At 49.0% G+C, this 13,904-nt stretch overlaps 1 protein-coding gene across 2 annotated transcripts in view; it reads right to left on the bottom strand.

The window, feature by feature from the left end:
* Nucleotides 1–241: 241 nt before the first annotated feature.
* Tent4a (terminal nucleotidyltransferase 4A) overlaps nt 242–13,904 on the bottom strand; it is a 34,570-nt gene continuing 20,907 nt past the window's right edge. Inside the window, exons 4-13 of one of the 2 annotated variants that reach the window (XM_057789805.1) lie at nt 13,057–13,177; nt 11,955–12,062; nt 10,601–10,729; nt 8,216–8,429; nt 6,486–6,612; nt 5,732–5,832; nt 5,042–5,214; nt 4,406–4,564; nt 3,339–3,503; nt 242–2,333 (exon numbers count right to left, since the gene is read on the bottom strand). In XM_057789805.1, the coding sequence (XP_057645788.1) occupies nt 2,139–2,333; nt 3,339–3,503; nt 4,406–4,564; nt 5,042–5,214; nt 5,732–5,832; nt 6,486–6,612; nt 8,216–8,429; nt 10,601–10,729; nt 11,955–12,062; nt 13,057–13,177 (1,492 nt within the window). In that variant the 3' untranslated portion in view covers nt 242–2,138. The remainder of the gene's footprint in view (nt 2,334–3,338; nt 3,504–4,405; nt 4,565–5,041; nt 5,215–5,731; nt 5,833–6,485; nt 6,613–8,215; nt 8,430–10,600; nt 10,730–11,954; nt 12,063–13,056; nt 13,178–13,904) is intronic. The other variant, XM_057789807.1, reaches the window with a different exon arrangement.

The following is a 13,904-nucleotide window of genomic DNA, read 5'->3' as shown; positions in this document are numbered from 1 at the left end:
TTGATCTGCATGCAGGCACGTTTCCCTGGGATGCCGGCCTCCAGACCACAGCATAGTGGGGAGCACACAGTGCTCCTGAAACTTCAAGCACCCACATGTGGGGCTCAAACTCCTGCAGCAGGCATGACCCCATGTGATGACCTGAGGATCGTATTAACCCCAGCAAGCAGCTAATACAGAAACCACCCCACTCCACCCTTCAGAGGAAAGCATCTAGTCAACACAAAGCTGATTTCTAAAGTTTATTAAAAATCAAAGAATAGAAAAACTTTACATAAAAATATGTCAATTTTAGTGTCCACATTGTTGTCCATACACAGAATTGAAACATGGTAGCTTTTGTCAACCTGTAGCATGTGGCCACAGTGGTAGCCAGGCCAATTCATTTGGTTCACCATTACAGGGATGGACACACACCTGTGCCTGGACAGAACTTTAAAACGCACATCTGCGGGTCACTCGCACGGCCCCAGGGTGGCTCCTTAATGCAGATACAGTCAATATTGCTAATGTATAACTAGTACAGGCCTGTGGACCAGTGTTCCTAAATATTCTTTAGCAACAGGTTTCACAATTTAAATAGTTTAAATACTCTGGATGATTCCAATCCTCATGAGCTGCAGACCCCATGTGCTACTCTGCTCAGGACTGTCTCAGAGTCAGCAGCCCCCATGGCAGTGGCAGCGAGAGGCAGACCCAGACACGCACAACTTGTCCTTGGCTAGGCGTCCGTCACATTCAGACATCAATCTACAACTCCCACTGCTGCATGCCAATCAGATGTCACAGCAATCAGCGTCTTGTCTTGACACTCTCTACCAGTGGACTTAAAGACCGACCTACTGTAGTGTTTAGCAGGGCCAGAGCCCCCATTTTAGAAATGGAAGCCAGAGGGCCTACAAGAGCAAGCACTCCCAGGACAACCGTGGTGCTCCAGAGACTCGGGTTAGGCGATGGATATAATCTTGTTCAAAACAAGTAACAAAGACAGTGGTTGTTGTGGCAGAATACACTTGCATAGTATACCTGTATGCTGCTGACGTCAGGCACCAGCCGCTCCTGGGCCCACGCTGGCTGGGCTGTGCTCTCCTGTGATACAATAAAATACTCCCCACGTGCCCCGAACCGTGGAGGTACTTTTCAGATATTTGCTCTTAACAGAACAGTGCATACCGCTATGCAGATTCCTCAACGGAATCAAGGAAATTCCTCTCTCCACATTCCTAATCTGGGTGCCATTGTCTGTAACGATACTCCCCAGGCCCACGGTTCAGACACATCACTTCCCGGACCGTAGCACGGCACAGCCACAGTACTGTACAATCTCTATGATGTGACCACCTCTGCTCCCTAGAGGTTTTTACTTCTGGCACTTTAAATGCTGGATTTGCTGTCTAGTTTTTAAAAACCCAAACCAAAATGTCAGAACTTGTGGTCAGAGCAGGACCACAGCCGAAGGCCTACAGCAAGGCTGCCAGGAATGCACTGGAGGCCTGGGAGCTGAACGCCTCACAAAACCATCACGATGACTTGGCTCCTTCACTGCATCCGACCAAAAGAAAAGACGTAAAAATAAAACCCGCAAGCCCCTCCTCACGGTGTTCAGGTAACGACACTTAACAGACAACAGCCGACACGAGGAACCCAACTTAGAAAATGCAAATTGGGAAAGGATCTAAGCGTGTTTAAAAAAAATTCCCTCCTCCCTTAAATATAACTTATGTGAAAATATGAAATTAAATAAAAAATATCTGAGTTATTGCACAAATCATAAGTTTTCAATATTTACATAGAAAAACAGTCCCAAAGTTTCAAACAAGACATGAGGGCAGTAAAATGGCAGCCTGCACACTCCTGTGAGAAAGACATGTAGCAGGGCTTGACCTCTCTGCCTGGGACAGACAGGAGCACACGCAGTCCTTCACTCCTCAGCCGCCCTGCTGGGCACGGGCGCAGACTCGTAGGCAGGCAGACGCACATCCACGTGTAGTAAGGCTTCACAGATGAGCACAGGGAGCTGCTCTGTAGGATGGATGCGGCCACCACACAAACATGCAGAGTGACCTGTGCCGGGCGGCCCTCGGCAGCCCACAGTGGAGGTGCTGTGCGCAGTCTGGGGTGGGAGCAGCCAGGAGCCATTATCTGCTGAGACTCACAGGCAAGCTGTCCCTCGTGTGTGCGTGCTTTTTCCTCCTCCAGCCGGTGCGGTTGTACTGGTGGTGTCCTCGGTTGCCAACAGGAGGCCTCACGGCTCCACTACCCACAGAGCTGTAGCCGCCGCCCTGGGTGTGGTTGTGGGAGCCTTTCATAGACAGTTTCATGCCGCTGTGCTGCTGGAAAGATAGAGAGAGCAGGGCTGAAATGCAGCACACAGACCATGAGATGACAAGAACCACAGCCACGTCGTCCCTGCTGTGCTGTGCTGTGCAATGGGCAAACAAGAGGTCACTTCGCTCCACGTCCTATACAGATTTCTGATTTGCTCTGTTTCGTCACAGGTATGAGAAGGTCCCTGTAAACCTCACTGTCCGTGACCGGAAGCATACATAGGAGTCACGTATGCCTACCTAATTCTCAGGACCTTTACAGGACCAAAGCAACTGCAAAGAGGACAAGAGAAGCATGAGGTGCTTCCGGGAAGAGTTGGGCAAACCCACCAGGTGGAGGAGGTGGCAGTGCGGAGGGCAGGAGTTCTCCATCCCCAGTGCCAGCACACCCATAATAAGGAATTATCCCCTCCCAGAGCAAAACTACACTGGCCAACTGGGATGGGGTAAGCAAAGAGGAGCTACTTTAGTAAGTACTGCATCCAGCCCTGCATGGGTCATGGGCTCTCTCTGATGCCTTAGAGGAAGGGGAAGGGTCCCAGGGCATGAAGTACTCCCATGGCTAATGAGACTTGGCAAGACATCCCAGCATGGTTCAGCACAAAGCTTCCCACGGGCAGGGAAGCCAGCAACTGGGTAGACTGGCTGACAGTGCCACTACAGGCTGTGGCAAGGGTAAGGCTTGGCTCTACCTTTTGACTTTAAAAACCAAAGTAAGTGGTAACGTGAACTGGAGTCCACTGAAAGCCCTGCTCTCCTTCACGCTGCAGCACCAGGGAGAATGGCAGTGCTGTCACTGCTTAAACTGTCGCAGTGAACCAACTAGCACTTGAGATGCTGCTGACAAAGGAAAACGGGTGAGCTGCACAGGCAGACACAGGGGTGAGCTGCACAGGCAGACACAGGGTGAGATGCACAGCAGACACAGAGGCCCCTTTGAAACTTTCTGGTCTCTCTGAGAGGCACAGACCCAGCTGCGGTGACTCCTGTAGCACGACAGACAGCACTCACCTTGTGATACAGATGGGGACTGGACAGTGGATTGGGGGATGCCGAGGGGATGGCTGGGGAAGTCACATGGTGAACGGCCTTCAAAGACGTGGTTCCTTCCACGCCAGCCTGTCTGCAAGGAACAGGGGCGACTCCGAGGGTTGGCGGGGGGATGGTAAACCTGGTCTAGAAGGAAAAGATAAACATGAGCTTCCAGAGCGGACAGTGGGGACCAACGTCCCTATCAGAAGACTATCAAGTTGACCCGGGACAGAACTTAACTCCTAAACAACTGCCTCGGCAGCTCCCGTGTGCACTAGTCTACACAGCTGGGGTGAACTGTGTCAGACACGCCAACACTGGAGTCATATGCTTCAGCAGCTCACGACTCAGAGCAGTCTGGGATGATTTCAGCAGGGCCATGCGACTCCAGGAGACACATCTCTATCTTCTGCGTTTGCCCTCCATTTCAAATGCTGTTTTTACTTTTTTCTTTTTTGCCCCTCTTGACACAGTTTCTCTGTGTAGCTCTGGCTGTCCCAGACCTAACTCTGTAGACCAGGCTGGCCTCAAACTCACAGAGATCGGCCTGCCTCTGCCTCCCATATGCTGGAATTAAAGGTGCGGACCACCACCACCCAGACTGCTTTTCTTTCAAGTAAACACTGTACTGAATGGCTACAAATCCAACTGATATACAATTGGAATGCCTACATAAAATTGAATACTTATATTTTAGATTGATTTTATATAAATTTTAAAAAGAAAAAAATTCCTAAACAACATGTAATTAACAGAAGAGTTCAATTCCATGCTGACATTTCAGGGTCTGTACACTGATTTCTGGGGGAACGAAGACAAGCGTCTACTGCAGCCAGCAGTGGGTAACGCTGGATAACACCTAGACATTGCATGCAGGGCACCCACACAACCGCATCAGATTCCACCAAATCTTACAGAATGGCCAGGGTTGTGTTCTACAGCCACCCAAATATGTCAGTTCCTAGGACACAAATATGCCCGAAGGAGAGTCAGTTCACAGTGAACACTGCTGGCTCAGATGCTGGCTCTGGAGAGGGAGTCTGTACCTGATTGTTCGTTGTCATGATCAATGTTCTGGGAGCAGCAGGCTGAGGCTTGCTGCTGGGTATTGGCAAGGCTGTAGGCAGGCTGGCCATCAGGGTGGTGGGTGCTTGTAGGCTGAACTGACAAACACTGGGAGTGGTGCAGGCGGGCGCATCTGAGTCCTAGAGTCCAGCACAGAAACAAGGAGAGCTGTGAGCAGGGTGCCACTGAGGTCTCAAAACGCACCCTCAGGGAGACAAGCAGAAAAGGTCATTCGAGCAAATCAGGCTGAGCAACAGATGGTCCAAGTGTACCCGCTTCCTCAGAGTTACTTCAAAACTGAGAAAGACCAGGCTATAGGAAATACAGATGAAACACGTGGACTTCAGTTTATAAATCTCTAAACCAGATTTAAAAAAACAAAAACCACTGAAAAAAGTCCATGGCTTGGCTGAGGGCTATTACTACCTCGGTCGTGTGAGCAGCACAGCCTGGGCTTAAGGCCTATGGCAAAGAACACCAAGCACAGACTTCGTATGCATGCACACCCAGGAAGGGACTGAGACGGAGGAAAAGGTCCTGAACTCCCTGTTAGAGATAACAAGGATACCAACCACCCCACAGGTGAGGGAGACAGTCAAGAGCAAAAACCCACTCACAATATCACTTCCAGAGAGCGAGGACACGGAAGAAGCAGAGGAACCTGAGGACAGCAGCTGGGGACTGGACAGGGACAGAGTCAGGCGCTGGCTGTAGGGGGAGCCGGGCTCCCGGCTCTGCATCTGCTCCCCATTGCAAGTGTTGATTCTCTCCTTCATCTTAATCCTGTTGTCTGGGGCAGGAAAGCAAAGCAATGTGCCAGCAGCCCAGGGCTGCGGAGCTCTGAAATGTCACCTGTGCAACTAACAAACCAAACCTTAAATCTGAGTTAACCTAATTTTAAATGTATATTAAACTAGTTATCAGAAAGCATTAAAATATCTGTCCAACATTGGGTGTGTAAATCTTACCTATAGCTTTTATAAACTATAACATAAAGCAAGTATTTGAAATAGAAATGCAGAATTCTGAAATACAAAGATACACTGGAATTCTAAGATTTGAAATGAAAAAATACCTATCTCAATGATTTCTGGCCATTACATGCTGGAATCCAATCAACCTTAACAACAACGTCTGCCTGCCCCTTTCCACACTTCTACTGCAACTTCTGCTCTACTTCTATTAGCTTAGGTCTTACAGAAGGAACAGTCTGTCAGAAAAAGTAGAAGGAGCCACTTTCCTGGCTTGAACAACCCACGAGAGGGTAAGGGCAGAGGGCCAAGCCTCAGACCGTGTCAGTCTCTCACCCAGGTCTGGAGATGGGAGGATTCTGCTACCCCACTTTTCTTTGATCCACCTCCGGTAGTCAATCACTTCCTGGGTGACTTTGATGATTCTTCCTAAAGTACTGCAAAGAACAGGTTGGACACAGACATCATGTTTCAGGTGTGAGGGTCATAAAAGACAAAAGAAGTCGAGCTGAGTGAATGAGTTCTTATGTGTTTACATTCAAGTGTACTATGAGGTCATGATAAAAGGAGGTCCTTAACCACCATCTGCCCACGAAAGACGACGGCTCCAATCCAGCTCTTAGGGGCCCAGACCCCCATTCACAGCAGCCATGGAGTGCTGACTGTTTCCCACTACAGGATAGGAAAGACCCCAGTGCTGGTCTGCAGCACAGCCACAGTGCCATTCCCAACAGCAGGCTGCGCAGTCCTGTCCTCCCCACCAGCTGTCTGCTCCCCACCCCCACATGCTATACCTATGCGGTAGCTAACCTAGAGTCAGAGATAACCATGCACGACTGGAGGATGGACCAGCACCAATCCAGGGTTTAGAAGTCAGGATCTGCCCCCATACAGAATACTCCAGTAAAATACCACCCCACTAAGGAATGTTCAGCCCTAGACCATGGGCCATCCAACAGCCATCCCGAATCCCAATCCTTATTACCAAGGTCCACTCAAGAATGACAGTGTACCCACCAGTATCACAGAAACACACAACTAGAGAAAGCAGAGCTGCCACTCCCCGGGACCCAGGTCCAAGACCCATTACCTTTCAGAATCCCGGTTGGGGTAAGACCTGGCGAGCGGCGACACGGCATGGCTGAGCACAATGTAGGCATAGTCAAACACCTGCTTCACCTGCATGGCCCCGTAGGAACTCCGCCCAACATCGTTTCCTGCAACAAAAGGCAACTGTCAGACTGCTTCAGGCCTGAGCATCACCCTGCCATTTCTAACTTCTCAAACACGGTCCTGGGAACAGGGCCTCCAACTTCAGCAGCTCATGTAACAGGCATGAGAACACAGCGCCGAGTGCTGCCGACTGCAGTACAGAGCTCACGTATGTAAACACACACAGGATCAGTGTACATCAGATGCCACATCAGCAGTCTACTACTTCGACTGCAAAGGGGGCAATCACAGGGATCCTGAGAGTTCATGAGGTCACCTAAGTCCCAGGGTAGCAGGAAAAGAAAAAGGAAAAAATACCCACAAGGAACCACCCACCACAAGGAAATCCAAGACATCCTAAGCACGAACCAGCAGTGTGGCTCTGGCATGATCAATAACCTCAGTGGTAAGTCCTGACAGTGTCCCACAGATGAGAGGGCAGTCACCTGAACACACAAGGAGAGCTGGTGGGGAGTGAGCACTCTAAGGAAGAGCGCTACCAGTCTAAACTCAGAGCAACCCAACGAAGCTGTCCCTAGAGTTAAGAGGAACTACACACATTCATCCCTCACGGGCGGGTGAGGTGCGGACTCTTAGGGAGGACACTGGAGTTTCGTCTTCCTGGACTCAGCTATAGGACAGCAGTCATGCAGACACACTGATACAGACACTTGAAGGCACAAGCTCGTTGGTCCAACACTCAGGAAAACCACACCTCCCCGTCTATGGAATCTTTCAGACCTCTTAAAAGACAGCTGAGAAGAACTGTCAGGACATTCTCTTCAATAAATTTTTAAGGAAATTAATCACATCCTAGAAGCATTGAAACACTAATAAAATGTTCATTAAATTTGAGGATAATAAAACAAATAATGAACAGGAATAAACACAAATAAAACCACAAACTGGGGTGCAGCATGGGACAGGTTCCCCTAACACAGGGGTACAGTGTGGGACAGGTTCCCCTAACACAGGGGTACAGCGTGGGACAGGTTCCCCTAACACAGGGGTACAGCGTGGGACAGGTTCCCCTAACACAGGGGTACAGCGTGGGACAGGTTCCCCTAAGATAAAAATCCATTGAGGAGCCTGCTCAGCAGACCCAGCATCCACACCTGCAGTCCTATGAGAAGGGACAGAGCACAGCCACCCTGTCCCCCTGCCCTCGCTGACTCTCACCCAAGGGGTGCTCAATAAGCCATGTGCAGAGCTGAAAAGAACAGAGTTAAACAGGAATTTGCAGCATGGTTTTACCAGACTGGCAAAGGTTTAAAGGTCACTGTTACCACGGTGACACGAGCCCCCTTACACATGCCAAGGGGAGTGAGGCTGGGAGAGCCCTGGCTCAGCCCCCATGGAAACAACAGCAACGTTCATGATGACACAGGAAAGCCAGGGAGAAAGTGCTGCAGGACGGGAGACTCCACCCTTCCTGGTGTGCTCCTTCCCAGGAGTGAATGGTTTCTAGAGGACGCAGTGATTAACCTTCCCAAGTCCAGCACTCACGTGACGTGACGTTTAAAATGCAGTAAGTCAGTTAGAACAAGGACTGACAGTGTCACCGCTAAGGTCTGTGGGTACAAAACCAGCCAGAGGGAATAAGCTCACCAGGCAGCAGGGGGTCCTCAATGCACAGCATCGATGGTCGGTACCCACTGGTCATGGCTTTCATAATCTCTTCTTTGGCGATATAGGCACCTCCTTCTTTTATTCTAATACCAGTTTTCAAGTAATTAAAATTTCTTCCATAAAGTTCAAAAAATTCTACAAGAAGCATTCCAAGGTTTTCGTCAGCTCTCCGGGCATCAATTCTTGGATGTAACTGTAAAAGTAGCACAGCCACAAAGCGTATGAACTAGGGATACGTTCTAAAGACACGTCCCTAGCAGCCTCTCCAGAGACTCAGAGTCCCCACTCAACAGCCCCTAAGAAAGTGTGAGCCGCATCCAGGAGGCCCCAGTGCACCTGCCAGCCTGTCAGTCACTCAGACCATGACTTCCAAACACAGACACCTGATTAGCCCCATGCTGCCTGACAGTAGGTAAGTTTTCCATATTCTGTGTGACTGTCAAGTGGATGGTGGACACACCATTTCACATTAATCTCATCCTCCTGAAATGCCACCAATAGGTGGCAGAACAACACTGAATAGAATCACACCTCGCGTGAACCAGAATGTGAGTGGACTAAGCTAACTCTGCCCAGGAAACTCATCCTGCTCCCAGACACACCACTGTCAGGCCGAGCTCATCACCACACTCTCTTCAAGCAAGCAAGCCAAAGCCTCCTAAGGTCCCTTGCCCACTGTCCCGACAACTCCTCTGCACCAGTGACTGCCCACATGCAGCCAGCACTAAGGAACGAGCACCTGCAGTCTCACTGGTCACACTTCAAGCACTCAAAGGTTGTATATGGCTCACCACTCAGTCTCTTTAGCCACACAGGGAACTCTGTCCTCCGCACAATTCTACAACACGATGGTCAAGTCTCAATAACACACAAGTCCTGGCAGCACAGTGGCTGAAGCAGGAAGCATGGCTCCCTTGTGACATAGAGCTCTGGGGGTTCCTGGATCGAACCTTTGCCAAAGAACAGGGCAGTCTGTCTGTCTGCCTTTATTCCCTTGCCTTTGAATCAAATCAGACACTCAAGTCAGTCCAGTCCAGGGCCTGGCCTCCTTCCCTCAGGCAACTGTGAGATGGTCCAGCCTGAGGCTGGTGGGTTCTAACATAGGCACAGAAGGTAGAAAGGAAACAGCAATCCCATCCTGTCTCGATGGCCCTGTGAGGTCTCACAGCCGCAAGGACCCCAGGAACAAGCACATCAGGAGGTGACATGCACATCACAACTGTCTTTACAAGATAACTGAAATGTCACCTCTAATCAGGGGCACTCAAGAAACAAACAGAGCCATTTAGTTCACAGTGGTGGCAATGCTCAGTGCACTGGGAGGTTGCACCATCACATCAGAACGGGGGGCTCAACACCAAAAGCTCCTCTGCTGTCACACTTCGGGGACATAAGCTTCAGGGGCAACAAGCCTGGGAGTCAAAGCTAACACACAGTCAGCATTGTGGTTTAACTTGTAGGGCAGCAAGGTCGCTGGAAATGACAACCCTCCCCAAGTACAGGGCAAAGAAAATTATTGATATACATGGGGCATATACTTGAGGGGATAAAATACACAGGAATTTTTTTTTCTCAAGCAAACGTTAAATGTCATAAAATTTTAATTAACTCGGGTACTACTTTATATATGTGACATCGTTAACAGGTTTAAGAGATCATGCCTATAATTCCAGCACCTGGGCGGCTAAGGCAGAAAACCTGCTACTAGTTTAAGGCCAGCCTGGAGCACAAGGTGAATTCTAGGTCATCTGGACTAGAGTGGAGGTCTGGTGTCACTGGCCTCTCCTACGCTTCACTCACCAGAACAATGATGACACATAACTAAGACCACCAATCACAGAAGGCTTGGCAGGGAGTGTGGCTCACACATGTAATCTCAGCACTAGGGAGCTGTGTCAGAAGGACTGCCATGAGTCCAAGTCAGTCTGGGCTACACAGTCAGCTCCAGGCCATCCAGAACTAGAGCGACTTCATCTCCAAAAGCAAAATGAGAAAAACGTAGAAGAAACTTTCTCCATCTTTTCCCCATGTTGGTGCCCGTCCTTCATTCTGAAAGTGATGGGACAGATTACAGATAAGCACCAATGGAAAGGGCTCTGTATAGTTCATATAGCAATAAACCAACTAGCTCTTGCTCTCTTGCTCCAAATACACAATTCACACGGTCTCAACATAGTAAAAGCTTCCTGGAAATCAGACAGACATCGCCTGACAGAAGCCAGCCACAGAATCAAGACGCAGGAATGACACTGGCCAAGACAGCCACACCTTGAGCCAGAACAGAAGCAGGAGGGGGAGACTGCTCACTAGTGGTGAGGGCCGCCACTTACGCTGAGAGAACAAGTTCACAGAAGGTCCACTCACCTGCAGGAAGCTGATAGCCATTAAGATGAGGCTGTAGGAGCTGATTCCTCCTGTGAAGACCTCGTTCAGATCCCTCTGCAGGAGGAACTGTTTCAACACTAAAATCAAGTACGGCAGTAGCGAGTACTTCTGTAAACGCAAGAAGACACATACAGGTCAGCTGATCTGCTTTTAAAGAGACGGCAGACAGCAAGTTTCACAAGAGAAAGAACTGCTAATCCATCCTCTTGCCCCCACCTCCAAAAAAGAACTGTCTCCAAATTTAACTGTCTCCAAGGCTGAAGGATTCACACTTGTTGAGGGAGTATGAGAACACCCTTTCCGCTCGAGCAGTGACTCAGTCAGGGGACACAGTAGGGCTGCCAGCAGAATCCCGAGCACGCAAGAGTAAGCAGGTGTACTCGGGCTGCGAGCAGCACAAGGGAAAGCAGCGAGACCAAGGCATGCGCAGAGGAGCTGATCCAGTGTTCTCACGGGTGCAAATGCTGAGATCAGATGAGAAAGGAGAGGAGCTGACAAAGTGGAAGACAGAGAGGAGGGAGCCAGACAGGCCTGGTCAGAGCTCCAGAAGGCACCAGCTCAAGCACTAGGCCAATCTTTTATCACTCTTTGTTTGTGGGGAGGGGGGCGCTACCCCGTTCCCAAATAAATCACACACAGAGGCTTAATATTGCTTATAATATTATAATATAATGCCTGGCCTTAGTTTGGCTTACTTCTAGCTGACTTTCCTGTAGTTAGGATGATTTAAGCTCTGGGTTTTCCCCTTTTCTTACTTTCACTCTTACTCTGTGGCTGGTGGGCTCCTAGTATCCTCCTCTGCGTGTTCTCTGGCTCCTCTTCCTTTCTCCTACTCCTACTCTGCCTGTCAGCTTCGTCTATCCTTGCTCCAGTCTCACTCTTGGCTGCTCATCTCTTTATTAGGAACATCAGGTGTTTTAGACAGACACAGTAACACAGCTTCACACAGCTACACAGTATAAATGCAGTATAAACAAAAGTCACACACCTGAAAATAATATTCCCCAACACTGAGGCCTCTAAAGCGAGGGAACAGACAGAAGGAATGTCGACCTAAACTTGTGAATGTGACCCTGAGCCGGGAGCAAGGATGTGCACTAACAGAAAGAACATTTCCCCAAAGCTCTCTAAAATGACACTCAATGTTAGGAAGTGGTTACTCATAGTAAATCAGAAAAACAGCTACGTACTTCTCAAGTACCTCTAGAAACCCCTTTACAGGGCACTCATAACTGAACCCTCTGTATTGCTAACAATGCCCCATTCCAAGGTTTTTAGCGTTCATGAGAAAAAGGAGTAACAGGATCTCACATGGAACCTGTAATAGCAGTACCTTCATGTAGTTCTTGATGAACTCTGCCGCCCGGACACCAGTCTCCATGTTAAAGCTAATGTCGACTTTAACTTCAGTCTCCTGGTCTGTGAGCTTTATGATTGGCACCTGCGAAGATTTAATTTAAAAAGCGGCTTTGGCGTCTACATTCTCCAGACAGCCATTCCCCTCCCTTTCTTCACAAAGGGAATCAGCAGTCCTCAAGGGCAGTTTTAAAGAGAAAGGCTCTGTCAGTGGTCACTAGAGACCCAAAAGATGTCCAACGTCCCCCTTCACTGTCCTCACGGCAGGTCCCCACTGCACCTGCTCCTGCAGGCTGACTCTGAAGTGGGACAGTCAGAGGGGAACAAGAGCCTGAAAAAGAAGACTCCCGTGGGAAGGCCTGACCTGCACATGCACCCTAAGAAACCATTACCACACATAAATGCCATTTCTTCTCGGTAGACTTGGGGCAGGGGTCAGACACACGGAGCAGTAAGCCGCAACACTACCGTACTTGTTTTGGAGCAGCTGCAGCAGACACACAGGTTGCACCACACACAAAGCCCCTGCACTCCAAGATCTGAATCCATGGATATTATCGAGGATGGTCAGTAGAGAGAGCACACCCCTGCAGCAGCTGAAAAGCCTTAGATGCAATCTCACCTTCTAGCTGTTAAGATGGGAGCCCTTTCCTATGCAGACACAGCTCTGGGTAACAAAGGGAACTCTTGATTTTCCTCCTGCAATATAAGCTAGCATGTTGTCTTTCCCACATGAAAACCACACAGCCACACAGATCCCTAAGCTGCACTCCAACAACAGCACAAGGAACGCTAGTTTTTCCTGAGCTATCCTCTTCTTCCTCTTGTTCCTCGAACACACATGGACACAATTCTGTCTTTTAGCATCAAGGGTGGCGATCTCACAAATGTCAAAAAGTCCAATTATCACGGGCGGGCAGCTTCTCAGCTGGTTAAGCATGAAGATGATCAGTTGCATGTATATACCACAAGAGGACAATCTTTAAATGTAGGCAGTAACCACGACAAGAAAGACCAGAGGACGCTGGCACTATGTGGGAACTCTTATTCAGGTGGAGGTGTCAGGCCTCCATACTCACTGTAGCTTTGTCAAGGACTTTGATGGAGCATGGCTCAGCCACGTTGTGCTTTCGAAGGGCTTGTTCCAACAGCTGTAATGGAGGACGTTCCCACTTTCCAAAGACAACCAGGTCTATGTCACTGGACAGAAGAGAAACATATATTGGTCACAACACACCTTACCAGGAGGTGACATCATACATGGGAGGCCAGCCCCACAGCATGTGGCCACTATACTACCAGGCAGCGGCAGAATCCCACTAAGGACCTAAGCCTTGGGCACTGAACATAGCTCAACTCATGTAACTATGAAAAACAAGAGTGAGAAGGTCCTCAAAGCCCCCAGAACCACAGGGGTGAAACAGATACCACTTTCCAGTCAGCTGTGCTACTGTCACTGACTCTTGCATGATGACCTTTATGAGGGGGAACAGATTCTGGGCACTGTCTTTGTGATATCAAGACCACTGACACATGGGTGGGGTACTTATAGAAAGGAAGAGTTTAATCCAATTGCGGCCTCTGAATCTTGGACTTTTCAGTCAGCAGAACAGAGAGCCAAATAAGCTTCTATTGTTTACAATTCAGCCAACCTGTGGTTACTATGTTACAGTATCAGAAGACTAAGGCAGTGTTGACAGTTCAACCAGACTGTGGTTACTATGTTATAGTATCAGGAGACTGAAGACAATGTTTACAATTCAGCCAGACTGTGGTTACTATGTTACAGAATCAAGAGACTTAGGCAGTGTAGACAATTCTGCCAGACTGTGGTTACTATGTTACAGTATCAGGAGATTGAAGACAATGTTTACAATTCGGCCAGACTGTGGTTACTATGTTACAGTATCAGGAGATTGAAGACAAT

This window comes from Chionomys nivalis, chromosome 15 (assembly GCF_950005125.1).
Source record: "Chionomys nivalis chromosome 15, mChiNiv1.1, whole genome shotgun sequence".
Classification (NCBI taxonomy): domain Eukaryota; kingdom Metazoa; phylum Chordata; class Mammalia; order Rodentia; family Cricetidae; genus Chionomys; species Chionomys nivalis.
The sequence above is the reverse complement of the archived record's forward strand: the minus strand, read 5'-3'. Positions and strand labels throughout refer to the sequence as shown.